The sequence below is a fragment of the Gracilinanus agilis genome, chromosome 5, assembly GCF_016433145.1.
Source record: "Gracilinanus agilis isolate LMUSP501 chromosome 5, AgileGrace, whole genome shotgun sequence".
NCBI lineage: Eukaryota > Metazoa > Chordata > Mammalia > Didelphimorphia > Didelphidae > Gracilinanus > Gracilinanus agilis.
Genome location: NC_058134.1, coordinates 196,066,437 through 196,087,232, shown reverse-complemented (window position 1 = coordinate 196,087,232; position 20,796 = coordinate 196,066,437). Strand labels below are relative to the sequence as shown.

Below are 20,796 nucleotides of genomic sequence, written 5' to 3'. Positions count from 1 at the left end.
TTTTCATTCTCTCTTTCCACCTACCTGATGCTTATGCCTTTTTTTTTTAATCCTTACTTTTAGAGTATACTATGTGTCAGTTCTGAGGCAGAAGAGCAGTAAGGGATAGGCAGTGGTGGGTTAAGTGACTTGCCCAGGATCACACAGCTGAGAAATGTTTAAAGTCAGTTTTAAACCCAGGACCTGTGGTCCGTAAGTCTGGTTCTTAATCCACTGAGCCACCTGATTTCCCTCTTATGCTTTTTAAAATAACCAGTTCAAGTTATTCCACCTCTAAGAATAACTTCCTGACTATAATAGCGCACAATTTCTTCATTCTCTTAATTCTTACAGCCCTGATGTTCTTGATCTACAGTGTTCCTGATTTTGAGGGATGGCCTTGATTTAAAAGAAAGAAAGAAAATATACTTTTTAATGAGAGGCTCCATAACTCAGTTCTCCTTTGCCAAATCATTTCAATTTTGCTAAATCCAATTTCAATATGGAAAATAGAGCCATTGTCTCAATCCCATTTAATTGTCAATTGGAACACACTGCCTGTCATATTAGTTATTCAGTTCAATTGACTGAGCATTTATTAAGTGTTATGCTACATTCCGGGCACTGTGCTAGGTCCTAGGACCTCAAGAAGTTGACATTCCATTGGAATTTTGATATGTTAATATATTATCTTCTCAACTAGATTTTAAGTTCCCCAAAGGCAGGAGCCGTGGATTGTCCTAGGGGCGTTGAAAAGTTACATTTAGATAGCACCTTAAGTTTTATGGAATCACACAATCCAAGACTTGGCAAACAACTCAGAGAACAAGTAGTTTAGGGATTCTTAACTTTTTGTGTGTTTTGGATCCCTTTGGCAGTCTGGTGAAGCCTAGAGACTTCTTCTCAGAATAACGTTTTTTAAGTAACTGAAGGAAATGCTAAATTTCAATTAGAGATTAGTGAAAATAAGGATGCCATCCCCCGCTGCCCCACCCCATTCAAGTTCAATGACCCCTGTATGGATCCCAGGTTAAGAACTACATACTTGACCCAAAATTCCTTCTTCAATAGGTACTCCAGTTTTTTTTAAGATCTCCAGGGAGAGAGAACCCACTCTACCCTCTTGTCTAGTGTGCATTTGGACAATTAATTATTGGGACTTTACCACCCTGGCTGAAATGAAACCTTCATGGCTCGTGATTCTGTTCCCAGTGACCAAACAGAACAAAATGAATCTCTTTTCTGCATGATGAGCCTTCAAGTCCTTATGGCTGACCTCGACGTTCCTTTTCTCCCCAAATCTTTTCTTTTCCACTCGAAACAGTCCTGGATCCTTTGCTTAGTCCTCCTCTGAAGTACTATGTTGTTCAGTTCTTCAGATATAGGCTGACTCTTTCTTATAATGAACCCCATGCCTTTTTTAATGGGGTCTAGGATAGTACTAGCCATATCACAATTAAGATACACTGAGGGGGCAGCTGGGAGGTTCAGTGGATTGAGTGCCAGGCCCAGAGATGGGAGGTCCTGAGTTCAAGTCTTGCCTTAGACACTTTCTAGCTGGGCAAGTCACTTGACCCCCTTTGCCTAGCCCTTACCACTCTTCTGCCTTAGAACCAGTACACAGTATTGATTCCAAGATGGAAGGTAAGGGCTTTAAAAAAAAAGACACACTGAGCTTGCAATCTATTAAAATGACTAAGTTTATTTCACAGGAACGGCTTCCTAGATTTTTTAAAACCCAAGTGTAGAACTTTACACTTGTTCCTATTTAATTCCATCTTTATTTAATTTGGCTCCTATTTTCTAACCTGGGTGGTCTTTTTTGGATTTGGACCTTCTCATACGACATGTTAGCTGTCTCTCCCAGTTTCATGTCATTTGCATATTTGACAAATAAACCCTTTAAACCTTCATCCAAGTTTTTATTAAAAATAGCAAATTGTCCAGGGTCAAGGACAGATTCTTGGGACATTCTACTGAAGATTGTTCCTTAATTTGTTATCCGTTTAGTCCCTCTTGATTTTTTGCTCTAACTGGGCAATCATCTAGCTGTATTTCTATATTTTGTATAAAAGGATAACATGAGAGACTTTAATAAAATGCTTTGCTGAAACCTGAGTATACTATTTCTTGAACATCTTCTTGATTTACAGGCACAATTATCCTACCTAAAAAAATAAGGTTAGTTTGTCATTATATATTCTTTTAAGAATGGACTTTTATGCCTTTTATTTTTACACCTATTTTACGCCTATTTCTGTATATTCCTCCCCATTGCCTCTCACAAATTAAACTCTCCCTTGTGACAAATAAAAATAATTAAGCAAAAATAAATAACATTATGACTGTATCTGACAGTGTTTACATCATTTTCCCTGAGTTGTATCTTAAATTTCTTGAGGAGGACTTTTTCATTATTTGTTTTCCAGGACCATTATCCTTTTCAATTACTCTAAAGTTCAATTACCTTTACATGATTTTTCATTATATTTCATATTATCTGTCATTTATTATTTTGTATATTGTTACTCTGGGTTTTATTTTATTCTGTGTCAATTCATAGAGATCTTTCATCAATGACCTATTCTTTTGAAAAATGTTATTTATTTTAAAGATTCTTTTCCTTTTAAATTGAGTTCCAAATTCTGTCCTTTCCTTTTGCTCCTCCTCCCTTCATTGATAAAACAAGTAAAATTATATCAGTTATACATTTGAAATCATGGGAAATATTTCCATGTTAATTATATTGCAAAAAAGCAAGAAAATTATACTTCAATTTGCACTCAGAGTTCATCAATTCTATTTCTGGAGATGGATAACATTTTTCATCATGAGTCCTTTGGAATTGTCTTGGATCATCTTATTGATTAGCTATGTATTTCATATATGATCATCATTACAACATTGCTTTTACTGTGAATAATAATCTCCCAGTTCTCACGTCACTTTGCCTCAGTTTCTATAGGTCTTAAACCCCTTCTACCCCCTTCATCATTTCCATCTATGCTGCATCTTGTTCAGTAATTCCCCAATTAATGGGCATTCCCTCAATTTCCAAAATTTTTTGCCACCCTAAAAAGAGCTGCTTTAAATATTTTTTTTATATATGAGTCCTTTTCCTTTTCTTTTGATCTCTTTAGGGAACAGACCTAGTAATGGTATTGTTGAGTCAAAGGTATGAACAGTTTTATAGTCCCTTTGGCATAGTTCCAAATTGGAATAGTCGGGCCAGTTCACAACTCTACAGTTTATTAGTGTACCTATTTTTCCTCATTCCCTCCAGCATTTGTCATTTCTGATAGGTCTAAAGTTGTACCTCTGAGTTGTTTTAATTTGCATTTAGTTAACCAAAAGTGATTCAGAGCATTTTTATATGACTATAAATAGCTTTGATTTCTTCTAAAAATGGCATGTTCATATCCTTTGATCATTTATCAGTTGAGGAATGGCTTAATTTAAAAAAATGACTCTATTCCCTACATATTTGAGAAATGATGCCTTTATTAGAGAAACCTGTAAAATTTTTATCTGTCATAGCTTTTATCAAAAAGTAGTTTCTCTAATTATCTCTTTTAATTAGATCTGTTTTTGTTTTTGCTTTATCTGAGATCGTGATTGCTACCCCTGTCTTTTTTTACTTCAGCTGAAGCACAGAAGATTTTACTCCAGTTCTTTATTTTAGCTCTGTGTCTTTCTCTTTCATGTGTGCCCAACATATAGTTGAATACGGGTTTTAATCTATTCTGCTAATTGCTTCCATTTTATAGGTAAGCTTATCTCATTCACATTCACAGTTATTATTACTAACTATATATTTCCATCCAACCTATTTTCTTCTGTTTATCCTTTTCTCTCTCTTTTTCTCCTATCCTTCCTCAAAAGTCTATTTTACTACTGACCACTGCTTCCAATAATCTGCCCTTCTTTTTATCACCTCATTCACCCCAAAATTTCTCATCCCCTTTTCCTCTTATCTCCCTATTGGGAAGGCTAGTTTCTATATATAACTGAGCATTTACATATATTTTTTTCCCTTTCAACCAATTTAGATGAGAGTAAGTTTCAAGCATTGCCTATCACCTTCTATTTCCCCCTCCACTCTAAAAGTTCTTCCTTGTACATTTATTTTATGTGAGAAAATTTTCCTCATTTTACCTCTCCTGTCTCCCAGTGAATTCCTCTTTCTCACCTCTATATTTTTTTTCTTCTTGGAGATCATCCCAACATAATTGACTCACACATGCCATCTTTCTTCATAGACTCCTTCTAACTGATCAACTAATGATTATATTCTTAGGAGCTGCATGTCTCACCTTCCCATAAATTAATGTAAACAACTTAACTTTATATACTCCTTCATGATTACTCTTTCTTGCTTATATTTTATACTCCTCTTGAGACTTCTTTTTGAATGTCATTTCCTATTCAGCTCTGATTTTTCCATTAGGAATAATGAAAATTTTTTCTATTTTACTCTCTGGATCTAAGGGCAATTTTCCTCGATAATTGATCAAGATATGATATCTAGCCTCTGAATTATTTTTCCAATGAGGTATTTCACATTCTTCTGTTTTTCCCATTCTTTTGATTTTGTTTTATTGTTTATTGAAGCCTCATGGAGTCATTAGCCTCCTCTTGTCCAATTCTAATTTTTAAAAATTTATTTTCTTTGGTAGCTTTTGTATCACTTTTTCCATGAGATTAATTCTTATTTTTAGGAATTTTTTTCTTTAGTGGATTTTTATACCTACTTTCCCATTTGGCTTATTCTGATTTAAAAATAATTATTTTCTTTAGTAACTTTTTATGCCTCTTTTACTATTGGACTAATTCTGTTTTTTTTTAAACTTTCTTCAGCATTATTTTGTGCCTCCTTTACCAAGCTGTTAATTCTCTTTTCATGATTTTCTTTCATCACTCTAATTTTTCCCCAATTTTTTTTACTCTTCTATTCTTATGTTTTTAACTCTTCTGGGAATTCTTTTTTGGCTTGTGTCCAATCAGCATTTTCTTTGATGCTTGGGTTATAGCTGTCTTCACCTTATTGACATCTTCTGAATTTTTGTCATAGTGTTCCCTTCTACCATAGTAACTTCTAATGGTCAAATTCTTTTTTGGTTATTTTCTCATTTTTCCAGCCTATCTTTAAACCCTGAACTTTATGTGAAAATTGGGCTCTGCTCACCTAGTAGTGAAGAGACACTACCAGGCTTCAGAACTTTTTATTCTGCTGTTTTCAGAGATAATTCTGTTAATTTTTGATGCTTCCAAGGTGTTATGATTCAGGAGGATGTGTGTGGTCACTGCTCTCCTGGTCTGTGCTCTAGTTTTTATCCAGGAAGGACCCTTATTTCTCTGTAGTTGCAAGTGATTGTGTTCCTCTCTGCCTTGGAACTGTGACTAGGGTCTTGGTTTTTTGTCCTCAACCACTTGTACTCCTTTCTGCCTTGGATTGGATCCAGAATTGTATATGAGCAACTGAGTTGACAATTAGGGTCAGCTGCATCCAGTGTAGCAAAAGGTCCCCTATAATCTCTTTCAGACAAGTTGTTCAACCAGTCTTCTGTTTCTGTCCTGAGAACTCCTGCATCTATTTATTGTAACTACCTCCAAAACCCACTGTTGGTGCCTCTGCTATGTGTACTAGGCATCATAGTCTTCTTCTGCCAGCCCCCTAAGTTATCTGAAGCTGAACAAAGTCTCATTCTGATTTTTTATTGGCTCTTCTGCTCCAAAATTAAATTTGAGGACTTATTTTAAAGTTATTTGGAAGGGCATGTTGAGAGAGTTCAGCTGGATTGCTGCCTATACTCCATTGTCTTCAACATGACCTATTCTTGAGAAATCTATGCTTCATTCCTTTTTACACACACACACACACACACACACACACACACACACACACACAGACACACACACAAACTATCATATTATAATAAATTCTTTTTAAAACAGCCTTATTTCCTGTCTTAGAATCAATACAGTACATTGGTTCCAAGCCCAGAAGAGCAGTAAGGGCTAGGCAATGGAGGTTAAGTGACATGCCCAGGGTCACACAGCTAGGAAGTGTATGAGGTCAGATTTGAATCCAGGGCCTCCCATCTCTAGGGCTGACTCTCAATCCACTGAGCCACCCCCTTATAATATACTTTTGAATGTTACCAGGAACAGAAGACAAAGTTCACTGGAGACTATAAACTCCATTCTCTTGCTTTTTTTGAATATTTTGAAATTTTTTTGCCCTCTCCAATACTTTGGCAACTCCCTCAATCTCTGTGACACTTTAGAAATTATTGACAGAAGCTCAGTAATCATATCTGTCTGTTCCTTTAGTACCTTGGGATATAGTTTTCCTGGCTGAGTTCTTTGAGGACAGTTAGATGTCATATGATTATCTTTTCATTTATCTTGAATTTCTGCTATGGAATCATCATTTTTTATTCTAATCTTTCTAGTCCAATGATTCTTTTCTATGGAAGAGAAAAGAAAAGCCCAAAAGTGTTGAGTAGCTCAGCTTTTTGAATGCCATCTGGTATCATCACCCTATCCATCAGGAGCAGTAGTCCTTTGCCTTCTTTGATCCTCCTCTTTCCCGCAAGGTAGCTTTAAAAAACAACACCCCTTTTTGTTGTCTTTAAGTTCTGCCAATCTAAGCTTATTCAAGGCTTTAGTGTTCCTGGCACAATTTTTATTGGTACAGTGTTATTTTCTTGTATTTATCTGCAGTTAATTGCCCTTCCTTCCATCTGTTATGCTTGTCTTAAATTTTTTGTAAATTTGTCAATGTGTTTCTGTAGTGGATAGTGGTCTTTTTAGACAGCTTTTCTCTTTTCTTCTTGCCAGAATCATTATTACTTGTGTCTTCTGCATCGTTGAAAACTTCTTATCCCTCTTGTACAGACTTGCTTTTCAAAATATTAGTTATTTGGACCTTACTTATCTTTACTCTGAACCTTTTAAAGTTGGCTTTCCCAAAATCATACTATGTCTATTTTCTTTTCCTTTTCTAAAATAAACTCTGTGCAGGAGCAGTCTATTTTGTTTAAAGTCCATGATATTTTTACTTTGACAACAGCACAATGAACCTATGAGATGAGTGTAAGTATCAATATGCCTATTTTATAGAAAAATAGAATGAGGTTCAGAAAGTTTAAGTGACTTTCCTATGGTCACATAGCTAGAAGAATAAGAGCCAAGCATTGGACCCATATTTCTTTGTTCCAAATGTAGTCTTCTTCACTGCGTAATAGAAAATACTCATTGATTGTTTAATTTTATCCTCCAAGGCCCTTGGGTCCCCCTTTTTGGGAGTTGGGTGGGGAGATAGACAAAGGGCTGTAATCTAAACCCATCATAGCCAGTATCAATGAGAAAAATCCTCTCTAGGTGAGAGATTAGGGAAAAATCATTCAGAGTTGAGATATATGCCAATAGGTTCTGATTAGCTGCTTTGCTATACTGGATGTTTGAGTTCTTTTTCTGTCTATTAGTCGTCCTCTTTACTTTTCTTGGCTCAGACTTTGACTCTGATTATGGCCATAGGTGTATGCATTTCATTGGTGGAGAAAGCTGAATCTGTATCACACCCATTAAGTTAAGTTTATGATTCTTCATTTTGAAGCTACTTGTTTTAACTCCCATGCAGGGATCCAGGACTCCTGTGTTTTTTCCTTCTTCTTCTCTATCATGTTCCTTGGTTTCAGGATATCTTCTCATCTCTGAAAATTTGTTTCCACTTAAAAGGTCTTTCATGGGCTTTGCTACAGGAAATCACTATGATTCAGAACTAGTATTTAGACCTAAAAGAAAATAGAAACCATCTCTGGGAAACTAATGTTCTTTGATGGATAGAATGTGGGAGAAAAAAGGATTGTATCATCCCAGAATTATAACTGGAAGGAACCTTAAAATTCCTCTAGTACAACTTCTCATTTTACCAAAGAGGTAACTGAGGTCCAGGTATGTTAAGTGATTTGCCCAGGTCACACAGGTAGTAAATTCCCCCAGAGATGGGATTTGAACCTAGGTCTTTTGACTATGGAATCTATAATCTTTCCTGTTTTGTAATTATCATGGTGTTTAGTATTTCAGTTTTATCTGAAATATATTCTTGTTTGGGGATAACTCCCTAATTCCATGTACCATATCACCCCCAGAACTCAGGCCAAGTCGAAAGGATGAATAGAGAACTTAAAACTAAGATTGGCAAATTATGCACCGAGACACATTTAAAATGACCTAAAATTCTCCCTCTGGCTCTATTTTATCTTAGAAGCAGGCCCAGGGGAGATTTACACATCTCACCATATGAGATTCTTTTTGGACATCCCACTCTACAGGCTAAGCCTTTTTCTCCTGCATATACATCACTATTAGGGGGAGATACTTCTATTGCTTCCTATATACAGGAAGTACAGCACAAACTGCATGAACTTCATGAATCCGGAGCTGCAGAATAAGCAGGACCAATAGATTTTTCATTTCATGACCTGAACCCAGGAGACAAAGTGTATATAAAGAATTTCCAGCACACTGGAGCAACTCAGCCTTCCTGGGAAGGTCCATTTCAAATATTGTTAACTACTCCAACAGCTACAAAAATTGGAGAAAAGGACTCTTGGATTCATTCCTCACGTGTAAAGAGAGCACCTTCTATTGAAACTGATTGACTGTGTCCTATCATAAGCAATGGAGATAATAGTCCATAGAAAAGTGGATTCCATTTTTGGGAACACATTGAATTGCTGAATTTTATTTTACTATTGCCTTTTTTTTCCTAATAGAATATTTGATTTTTCCTTTTTTATCTCTTGTACTTAAAGTACATATAATCAATAGTAATTTTTTTGATTCTGAAGTAATATAAGTTTAAAATATATTTGCTATAATATTAATGCATACCCAAAAGCCTAAGACTATGGAAACCTGTCATTTATTGATAAATGTTATGGACTATGATTAATGTTTATGTCTGATTCTAGGAAATGGGATCAAAAAGGAGCCAGACTTCATCTGCATAGTGCCATAGAAGCACAGATTTAATCTGAATAGTGCCATGGAGCACAAGGTCAAAAAAGACCATACCTGTTGCACTTCTATGCCAATACTAAAGGACTTGAACCTAGTGTGAGACTCGAAGTTGTGATGTTTGACATATGTTAAGACATAGGATGCTTTGTACCACACTGACAGTCAAGTACTGAAGGTTGGCCATCTTTCTGGCTCCCCTATCCCTGAGAATGAAGTTAAATCAGACCAGGGAATGACACTTTCCTTTTACATAAAAATCAGGTTCTCTTTTCTCTTTTATGATATGGCAACTTCCTGTAGTCTTGGCTGCCAATGGGTAAGTGCAATATTACTGCATTTTGTTCTACAGGTTTATGGGAGAGGATTTACTTTAATTGGACCTTAGTATTAGGGCCTGTTATGAATTTATTCTTGTTTACTTAAAATTTTTTTATATACATAGATTTTTGATATTTTGAGTCTTATTTTGAATTTTTTATTTCTCCCAAAGCTTAATTTTTTTCTATTTGTTTTTCTTCTTATGCTTTTGGTTTTTCTTTTGATAATTGACTTATATACCCCATAACTCAATGATGTATTCTGAGCTGATCTGGGTGTTGGTCAATACTCTTTTCAGTGGGGATTGTATTTTTAGAAAAATCCAAGATTTAAAGTTTTGTTCAAGAAAATTTTCAGAAAAAGAAGTCTACTAACACTTTGAATCCAGAAGATGAACTATTTGGAGAAAGATGCCTGCAGAGACCTACTTTGAATCAAGATGATCCAGAAAATATGCCTGCAGAAACCTACACTGAATCAAGATGATCCAAAATGAACTTTGGGGTGCAACTAATTGAACTTAAGGGGATTGAGCACAATTATTTTGAATTATAAACTCTTATGCTAAAGAGGATTGCCCCGAACTGACTTTTTGTCAATGCTCCTAGGAAAACATTGGTTTCGATCTCTCTCTCTTTCTCTTCTGCTTACCTCTTATCTCTATTGTAGTTAGAAAAAATTTAGGGGTATAGGATGATTATGTCAAATGATCAGTTGGGGAGATGAGTTTCCCAAATGATCACAGCGGGGATTGTGATGAGATTAAATCTACCTTGCCCATTCTCAAATCTAATCACAAAAATTACAAACAACTCCACTTAACTCACAAGTTGGGAGGTCTGTGACCCATATGTGCTAGAGTGAATGATGAATCAGAATTTACTGACTGCCCAAGAAAAGCATCTGTTATGATTGGACATGAAAACTAAGAGGAAAGCACAGGAAGTGATGCAAAAGAAGCCCCTTTAAAAGAGAGTTCAGTGAGTTCAACTCACTCTTCTTGTTCATGTCTTGGACCTGAAGGACTTCTTCTTGTTCATGACTTAGATATGGAGGAGTGCTTGACCTGGGACTCTGAGACCTTGGTGAGACTGTTCTTAAATCTTTCCCTTAGAACTACACGTGGTGAATGTAAAGACTAAATCTTCCTGAACTTCTCTTAAAGAACTTCCCTTTCAAAAGAGACCCTGTGACTGACACCTTTGCTTCTTTCACCTCTGGGGCCCTCTGGCTCTCTGGCCCTCAGGCTCTCCGTCCTTGGGCTTCAGGTTGGGCCTTGCTAGACTGAGGACTAATTAGATTTGCCTGGGTTAATCTAGGGGACCAGAACAAATTACCTAGTGTGTTAGGTTACTTATCCTATCTTATCCTCTTTCTGATTTTCTGGTTTTCTCTTCCTCTCCTTATTTGTAAATTAACTTCCATGAAGGTCATTTTGACTTGAGGTTATTCTTTATTTGGGGACTGATAATTCTTCAGTTTCCTGGCAACCAAACCTTTTAATATCCACCTAACCAAAACCCCTTTTTACCCCTTATAGTGGCAGAGATGAGATTTGAACCTAGGTTCTCTGACTATGGAATCTATAATCTTTCCCATTTTTTAATTATCATGGTGCCTAGTATTTAATAATGCAATTCTGAGCATGGTCTTGAAGGAGAAGTATTTAAGTTCTCTCTAGTGTCAAATTGTATAAGAAGCATTGGATTTTGAGCAAGAGATCTGGATTTGAATCCTGACTTTTGTGCTTAAATAATTGTGCAACATTGAACTAGTCCTTTAAGTTCTATAAACTTCAGTTTCTCCATATTTTAAATGGAGATAATACTTGCTCTACCCAAATGCCAAAGATATTTTCACTCTATCAGCTGAATTATTATGATTCCTGACTCTGTTGCCTCTTGCTTCCTAAATTTGGTCAGACCCCTCTATCCTAGGACTATACTTTCTTCATCTGCACATTATATAGAGTCATTTCCACCTACCACTGTCTACTTTTTTTTTTTGAGAGAGGAGGATTTTTTGGGTCAAGAGCAGATCAGTTGTTTTTAAGACACAGTTGAAAATTTGTGAATCCCTTAAGACTATAGAGGATACACATGGAAAATATCATTTAAGGAAGAATCTGTGAATGGAAGGATGATGGACTCAATATTTTCCTTCAACATCTACAATTGTGATTGCAATGATATTGTCCTATTTATTGATAGAAATTAAATGGAAAAGAGAGGATTTCTGATCATAGAAGGAAATATTGACTTTCTGAACATACCAAGCATTGGATGCAACCTGAAGGCAGCCTCCTCATTCTATAATCAAAGAGAGAGAAAGAGAAACAGAAAGAGAGAGAGAGAGAGAGAGAGAGAGAGAGAGAGAGAGAGAGAGAGAGAGAGAGAGAGAGATGGAGGGAGAGAGAGAGAGAGGGATGGAGGGAGAGAGAGAGATATGAATGTAGTTTTATAGCATCACACAGAGCTTTCATTTAGGACATGCACACTATATTGGGGGTATGTGGGTATATTTTCCACTGAGGTCCTTCTCTGATGCCTCAAAGGAAGAGAGTGGCTTTGATAGAGATCAGGAGAAATCAATTCCAAAAAGACAGGAGAGATTAAAGAAGGAGAAATAGCTCAGTCTGTCTGGAATTTGAATGTGAAGGGGAGTTGCTGGAGATAAGGCTGGGGAGATAGATTGGAGCCAGACTGTGGAGAGCCTTGAATGCCAAACCAGATTTGTGGGGAGATGACCTTGGTTTGACAAAAAAAGCATGTTGGCAGAGTGTAAGCTTTGGCAAGTCCCAATGGGCCAGAAAGGTTTTGAATGTGGGCCCAGTAACAGTTTGTAGCCAAGCTAAGTTTGGAGAAAGAGAAAGATTGACTGTGGATGGGGAGGGAAACATTTCTGAGGCTGAGCAACTCATAAAAAAACTTATAGAGTATAGAGTGGGTTTAGGTTTGGCACCTATGGAAGGATTGTCCTTACTAGAAAAGTCATGGATAATTAGGGTATTGAAGATGAGTGTTTATGTATGAAAAGAAGGTATTTTATAGTTATTCATATTGAAAGGGAGCTATCTCTATATGAGACTTGGGGGTGGGTTACCTACTAGCCCTCCCTGTTCTCCTGGAGTCTTGCTTCTGTTACTAACCATTTGTATGACCTTCAGCAAATCACTTTTTTGTTTCTGTGCCTCATCTGTGTAGCGAGGGGATTAGCTTAAATGGTGGCTAAGTTTCCTTTTGTTGGACAATTCTGTTATTTTATGATTATGATTTTATTTTTTTCTGGGTTATACATATATTATCATATAAAACATATTTTCATATTATTAAATTTTTAAAAGCTTTTGGGGAGTGCCTGAATTAGCTTCAGTGTTCTCCAGTATTAGCACAGATAAGAGGGTAAACTACTGCCCTGTCAGCTTTGTAAAGGGACTTGAGAGGAAGAGTCAAGGAACTAGCTCTTTCTAGAAGCCATCTTTCTCTCATGCCCTGCTCCCAAAATGTATCAGTGAGGGCATCCTGACTCTAAGAAGGTTGAGAGGAAGGGAAAAGGATTCATTTCTCTTTCTCATTTACTTCCTTTTCACCCTTGTGGCTTTGCCTTCTATAGATGTACGAGATCAAATCAGGAGGCACCATTGCAAAGAAGTTCAATGAGATTCTGCAGAAGATGAGTTACCCCTTACAGCCCCGAGTACCAGAACATAGCAACAACAAGATGAAAAACCTCTCCTACCCCTTCTCCAGGGAGAAGCTGTATCTGTGAGTACTTGGTTTGATGGCACATGGGACACAGACTTTAAAAAATAGACGGCTGACCCAGGGGAGGGTTAGGCTAACAAGTTAATGACACCTGACATTTATATAGCACTTTACAGTTTCTAAGGCATTTTGTATGTATCATAAAGCTTAAAACATTAGCTGTGGAAGGAAACTAGATAAGATCTACTCATAGAACAGTAAAATGTAAGTTCCTTGTGAGTTAGTTTTTTTAATTCATTGTATTTATATCCCCAACCCCTAGCACATAGTAGGCACTTTAATAAATACTTGTCAATAATATATTTAGAGCAGAAAGCTTTTTCAGAGGTCATCTAGTTCAATTCTCTTGTTTTATAGTCAAGAAAACAATAAGAAAAGTGAACTGACTTGACAGTGTTGCATAGGTATTAAGTGGTAGAGTTGGAATTTGAACTCTGGTCTCTAAATCCAAATTCAAGAATCTCTCCACCCTAGTACAGTGTATCATTATTTCATCTGGTCCTCTGAGATAGATACTAAGCTATTATTAGGCTCATTTATAATTTCTATTTTATGGCACATATATGTTATTTATATTTACAAATTTATTTATATAATTAAGGTTTATTCTTTTGTAATGGATTGGTGGAACAGGGAGGTAGCTTTTAATTATTCTGGGTAGACTAAGGAGAAATATGGAAAATTCATTTACTTCCCTGCCTAAAGCACAAGGCTCTACTAAGATTTTGGATTTTCAGGATCATAGTTAAACTGGAAAGAAATGCTTGCACGTGTATGTGCATATGGATGTGTGTGTGTGTGTGTGTGTGTGTGTGTAGTATAAATGTGTTGGAAGGGAGGAGAGTTGAGTTCCCTCAGTTTTCTTTCTACCTCCCCATTCTTTTATTCTTAGCCTCTTACCCTGAACACTTTGACCTGTCAGGATCCTTTAGAAAAATAGCAAAAAAGAGTCTTCAAGTAGGAGTGAGTATTCTAGAGAGACTATAAAACGGAAACATTTGTTGGTGTTTGGAATTGAAATGGGAATATTGATCCAATGAAATCCACAGACTAACAACCTAGCAAGAAAGGGCAAAGGATTCAGGATGGAGAGGTCTGGAGCACAAAAGATGAAAAAAAAAAGTGAGAACAGGAAAGGTTGCTTTGGGGGAACCCTGAACAGCTGGTTAGACTTAGAAGGATGTGAAAGACCTACTAATTCTGCCCTTTCAAACTTTGGACTCACATATACTGAATCTGATCTTGGGCAGGGGGAACCCCCAAACACCACATTTACCTATGATTACCCTCTTGAATTTAATCTCAGAAATCTCTGAATATAGCTCATGTATACTTTATATCCATGTTTCCACAAGAGAAAGCAATATGTCCCTAGATCTCAAAATGCAGTTAAGGTAACAAATGCAAATTGGGTAGAAGACAGCTTTTATTTCACTCCACAGAATATGGAACTCATAGACAAATACAGGAAATAGATAAATCCCTCCTTGTGGTACATAAGCAATATATACAGTGTCCTAGAGTCTTTTTAGTTCATTGCTGTCCCATGGTTTGCATTCCCCTTGAAAGGGGGCTGAACTTAGAATTGTCAGCCAGGTAATACCCTGCCATTCTGATGACTCTCTAAGCCTCCCATGCAGTCCCAAACAGCTACTTGGTGGTTTGGACACCACTCAGCCTCCAGTGGCTGGCATATTTTGCACTATCCAAATAGCTCAACATAATAATGGTAGGGAGCAAGGTTAGTCATTCAGTCATTTATTAATTAAGTATTTATTAAGTGTTTATTATGTACTGAGCACTGAACTAAATATGAGAAATAGAAAGAAAACACTGTCTTTAACTATGAAGAAGCTCACATTCTAATGGAGAAGATGACATGTCAATAACTAGCTTCATATATATATATATGCATATATATATATCCATACAGAATCTATGGAAGATTATCTCAGAGGGAGAGGGGCATTAGAGAGACCTAAGAAAGGTCTCTTGCAGAAGGTGGGACATGAGCTGAATTTTTGAAAGGAGCCAGAGAAGAAAAGAAGTGGAGATAAAAGAGGAGAAAATTCCAGGCATACGGGGAAGCAAATGCAAAGGCTGGAGTTGAGATATATAGTGCTGTGTTTGAGGAACAGTGAACTGGCCTTTGCATAGAGTGAAATATAGGGAAGAAAATGTAAAAAGACTGAAAAGGCATAAAGGGGCCATTTTGGGGAGGAATTTAATTGCTACAGGATGTGATATTTGATTTTGGAACTAATAGGGAGCCCCTGGAGTTAACCGATGGAGTTGAATCATATGTTAAAACCTGTGATTTAAGAAATTCACTTTGGCAGCTGAATAGAGTAGGGAAGATGTTTGAGATAAGGGGAACAACTAGAAGGAGCTTTCAATTATCCAAGTGAGACATGATGTTTGAGAGGAGAGAAGGAAAATAAACAAGAGATGTCATAAATGTAGAAATGATGAGATTTGATAACAAATGAAATATGTAGGATGAGGGTGAGGGAAAAGTTAGAGGGAACACTGGGATTTTGAGGCAGGACAACTAGGAGAGAGAATGAAAGTTGAGAACATGGGAAGATTTTGGGGGAAAGACAACAAGTTCTAATTTGGATGTGCTGAGTTTGAGAAGCCTATTCAGTTTGAGACACTCAAATAAAATTGATTTGGGGAAAATAAAGCCAAGGAGAGACTCAGTTTGAATATACAGATTTACAAAGCATCTTCATAGACATGATAATTCAATTTCTGGGAACTAATGAGATGACTACTTTTCTAAGAAGGATGAAGACTGAGAAAAGACCATTAAATTTGGCAGTAAAGAGATCACTGGTGATTTTAGAGAAGTCATGAAGTCAGAAGCCAGATTATAGAATATCCATTGCTTGCTCTCATATCTTTTTGATTGTTGCTCCGGATTTGGGAGCCATGTGGGTGATCCTCTGCTTTCCCAGAAGCATGCCATGCACTCCCACCCTTTTCTCTTTTAAAGGCCAGAACTCTTAAATTGGGATTTCTTATAAGGCAACGCTAAAGATCGACTCTTCTCAATAAATCTCCCTCCTTTGACTAGAAGGCTAAAATTATGGGATCATATTGCCTATAAAATCAACAACCCTAGGAAATAGATCTCTTTTTCTTCATTTAGGATGTTTGGGTTCAAGAATATTATTCCTGAACTTTCCATTTAGACATTCTTGGCCTTGTACTTCTTTAGGAAATAGTGCATCATTGCTCTGACTACTGCTATGTCAGGATGAAGAGGTCATCTCTTTGGTCTCTTGTAGGTTCTGTGTGAAACAGGGAAATCTGTTATGCACACATGTTAGAAGAAAGGCCTCAAGAGAAAAGGCTTTTTCCACCAATAACATGCCACCCTCACTTTCATGGACTTACTCAGGAGAGGGAATCCTCTGATAAAATTCCATCCTAGCTAAGAAATCCTAGCTAACCGAACACTTTCTAGGTCATTACTGTCATTGAAACTTAAATAGGGGTTGATTTTGGTCCTCTTAACAATGGCCCAATGAACATGTCCATGCCCCATAGGGAGAGGCATAGACAATATTCTAAACAAGGCTAATTTTCCCATAAATTTATCAGGTTTGTCTAAGAGCTCCCCAATCATCATTACATTTCTCCTCAAACACCCTCAGAATAATAGATAAAAATAGGGCTAAACAAGACCATAGAAATTATCTATCCAATCAGTTGCCAAATCTTGTCATTTTCACAATATATCTTATATCCACTCACATAACCATCCCGTGATTCAAGCTTTTATCATCCTTCACCTGGATATATTGTGATATCCTCTTAACTGCTTTCTCTGCTTCTACTTGCTCTCTTCTCAAATCTGCCCTTCCCCTTCTCCCTGCCCAATATGCCAGCCAAAACAAAGTTCCTATACTTTAAGTCTAACTATATTGTTCTCCTTACTTCTGAGGCTCTAGTGGCTTCCTCTTGCCTCAAGGATAAAATATAGCTCTTTAACATAGTTTTAAAAATCCTTTACAATCTGTTCTCCAGCCTAACTTTTCCTGCTTATGATACATCTTCATCCACTTTATGTTTCAGTCCAAATGGCATCCTTGCTGTTCACTCTACATAACTATCCAGCTCATTGTCTCTGCCTTTGTTTAGGATATCTTTCATGCCTGGAATGTACTCTCTCCTTACTTTCATCTCATGGAATCCCAGGTTTCATTCAAGGTCCAATTCTGATGTCAGCTTTAATATGAAGCCCATCCTAATACTCCTACTTGCTAGCATTCTCCCCTCCCAGAAACGACGTTGTATTTCATTTTCAGCACTCATATTATTTTTCTCACATTCTAATAGAAGGTTGATTTCTTTTTTGTCTTTGTATCTTCAGGACAGCATAGTAATCAATATAAAAGTAAACTTGGTACATGAAGTAAATAAATACTTTTTGAATGAATTCATCTTGGTCCAGCTCTATTTCTTCTAGAAAGATGCTTTTGTTTTAAATCATAAAAACATTTCTGGGCTTCAGTTTCCTAATTTGTAAAATTAGAGTATTGGATGAGATGCTCTCTTAGGTCTCTTGCAGTTTTAAAGTTCTATGCTTCTATACTTATATGCAATTATTCCCTCTAGATACATTTTTTACCCTTAGGATACCTTAAAAATCTGACAGACTTGTGAAGAACATGGGTTGTGATGAGTCCTTCAGCCTCCCTCCTTATTGCTCTGTCCATTCTCAGTAACTGACCCTCCCTCCAGGCAGCCAGCCAATTCACGATCTTTTCCATCATCCCTTATCAAAATATGCTCTCAGTGCCCTCATTTATACAATCTTACATCAGTGATACTGGCTTAGTTGTCACCCTCCTGGGGTATTAGATAGATAGATAAGGTATTTATTAAGTACATACTAGATGCAAGTCTAGGTGAGAAACACTGTGGTTGTAAATGCAAGCAAGACAAACCCTACTCTCCAGGAGTTTATGTGTTACTGGAGGTAGATGATATATAAAAGGGATCTGGAAAGCAGTTAGGAAGAAAGATCACTGGGACACAATGGCTGCGGTCTTTTCAAAAATCGTGTTCTGGGGGAAGCAGTCACCATTTGGAAGAGGAGGAATCTAAGATGGAGGTTTCTCAGGGTGGCAATATGAGAGGAAAAGGAGAAAAAAATGCAAAATTTTAGAGTCTAGGTATGAGCCTTTGACTTTAATAAAAACCAGAGCCTAAAACTAATAGGATAAAGTTCTTGCTGAGAGATTTCAGTTAGTAACCAAATGGCATAGGAGGGACTTAGGTTGAAGGTTTACTTTGACATGGTGGAGAGAGGTGAGCCTGAATCCTACCACTCTCTTTTATGTTTTTTTTTTTTTAATCATCATTTTCTGTTTTAGTATCTTTCTAAGACAGAAGAGCAGCAAGGGCTAGGGCAATGGTGGTTAAGTGACTTACCCAGGGTTACACAGCTAGGAAATGTCTGACGCCCGACTTGAACCCAGGTCTTTCTGACTCCATGTCTGGCTCTCTATCTACTGTACTACCTAGCTGCCTGAAGGCAGATACTATTGATGAGTTTTTCCTCCTACTGGATTTTTATTCTGTCAGAGATTCCTCTTTAACTCAGATAGAATATATATCCAGTGTGTGTAGTCCTTGCTGATTAGTCTCTAAAGAGTAATTGAAATTTGGCAAGGCCTGCCAAAATAGGAATATCATCCTCTGCTCTTGTCTGAAGTTCTAAATACTTGGACCTTCTAAGCCTCTTGTGTTTCTGTTCAGTGGAGGCATCTATTGAATTCAGCAGTTTGAGGTCATTGGTAGCTTTGGTGTTGTTCGAAGCCAGATTGCAAAAAAAAAAAATGGAAATAAGAGTGGGAGGTGTGAAAATGGAAATAGCTAATGATAGTGACCTCAGGAAGTTATAACTTAGGGAGGATGAGCTATCCAGTGCCTTGGTGGTAGTAAGTGGCAGAGCCCGAGCTATAATCTCAGTCTTTCATTTCAATGTTTTCCCACTATATCATGGGGACAGGAACAGGGCAGAATCCAATTCTCTTACCCTCTAACTCATTTCTCTTTCCTTTGTTCAATGGTGATTGTTCCAAACATAAATTTATTTGTTGAGTGATTGATTTGTGATGAAATATCTCATAGCTGCCATCTAAATAAGATCCCTTTTGTGGTCCAGGTAATCGTCAGTCTAGAAGAGTTGATTACCCACCAAAATTCTAGAAAACATTATTAAAGATATGATTCATCATAAATAAATGTCTGCAACACATATAGTACACATATGCTTCCTGTAAAACAGAAGCCTCAAATCTAAGTGTAGACATGATATATAGACCAAGGATCAACATGAGTTTATTCTTGAGACATTGTAGGGCTGTGGTGTATATGTGCAGGGCATGTTGAATGATAATAACCAGTACTTTACATTTTTATGGAGCTTTTTGGTTCACAAAGTCCTTTAAGGACCATTGTCTCACTGGATGCTTACAACTGTCCTGAGATGTAGGCAGGATAGGTATTCCCATCCCCATTTGGCTGATGAGAAAAGAGAGGTTATATATTATCTTACCCAAATTCCCTCATTTAGTAAGTATCAGAGCCAGTTCTTGGACCTGAATCTCCTCATTCCAAGCTCTTCCATTCTAAAGGCTCATTGGAACCCTGAGGCTTTAGCGGCCACTTTGCTTCTCATTTGACTGCATTGCAATTCTGTCCAATCAGGGTCTGACATCTGGATCAGATAATCTTCCCAAAGGAAGATGAACAATTTCCAGGACAGAGGGCAGTCAGGTTGAAATTTCAGGGTAAATAAATCATAGTTGTGCATTTCCAGGGATTACCAGGGAAGTCTATAGACCATTGAACAAATATCTATTTTCAGTTAGGTGTCTCTCTGAATTGAGAGATGGACTTAGAGTCAGAAAGTCCTGAGATCAAGTCTGATCTGAGACACTTTCTAGCTGTGTGATCCTGGGCAAGTCACTTAACCCACACTGCCCAGCCCTAACTGCTCTTCTACCTTGGAACCAATACATAGTACTGATTTAAAGTTGGAAGATACGTTTTTTTTTAAAGTTACCAATAATCTCTTAATTACTAAATCTGATGGTCTTTTCTCAGCATTTGACCCAGCTGACTACTTTCTCCCTTGGCTATTCTCTCTCTGGGTTTACATGATAATATATTCTCTTGATTCATATTCCCTTAGTCTAATCACTTCTTAACTGTTTTTTTTTTTTTCCGGATCATCATACACATCACATCCACATCCATAGACATACTCCAAGGTACTCTCCTGGACTCTCTTCTCTTCTCCCTCTACTATCATTCTTGGAAACCTTATCGGCTCCAATTTAACTATCTCTATGCATATTGCTCCTAGACCTATCTCTCTTTTCCTGTCCTTCCTTCCCTTCCCTCCCTTCCTCTCTGTCTTTCCCTTGAATCTCAGTTTGATGCTACCTAATACCCATTGGACATTTCAACTATATATCTTGGTGGAGACATCTTGTACTCAACATATGAACTCAATATTTATTTCACACTCTATTTTCCCAAACTTCTCTACTTCTGTCAAAGGCATCACCAGTATTCCAATGTCTGAGGTTAATAACTTTAACATTATCTTCAACTCCTCTCTCTCTCTCTCTCTCTCTCTCTCTCTCTCTCTCTCTCTCTCTCTCTCTCTCTCTCTCTCTCT

The 20,796-nt window shown here is 37.1% G+C and overlaps 1 protein-coding gene across 1 annotated transcript in view; it reads left to right on the top strand.

Annotated features, from left to right (window-relative positions):
• ANO2 (anoctamin 2) overlaps nucleotides 1-20,796 on the top strand; it is a 504,220-nt gene that overhangs the window by 117,131 nt on the left and 366,293 nt on the right. Inside the window, exon 4 of the mRNA XM_044677761.1 lies at nucleotides 12,940-13,091. Coding sequence (XP_044533696.1) covers nucleotides 12,940-13,091 — 152 coding nt within the window. The remainder of the gene's footprint in view (nucleotides 1-12,939; nucleotides 13,092-20,796) is intronic.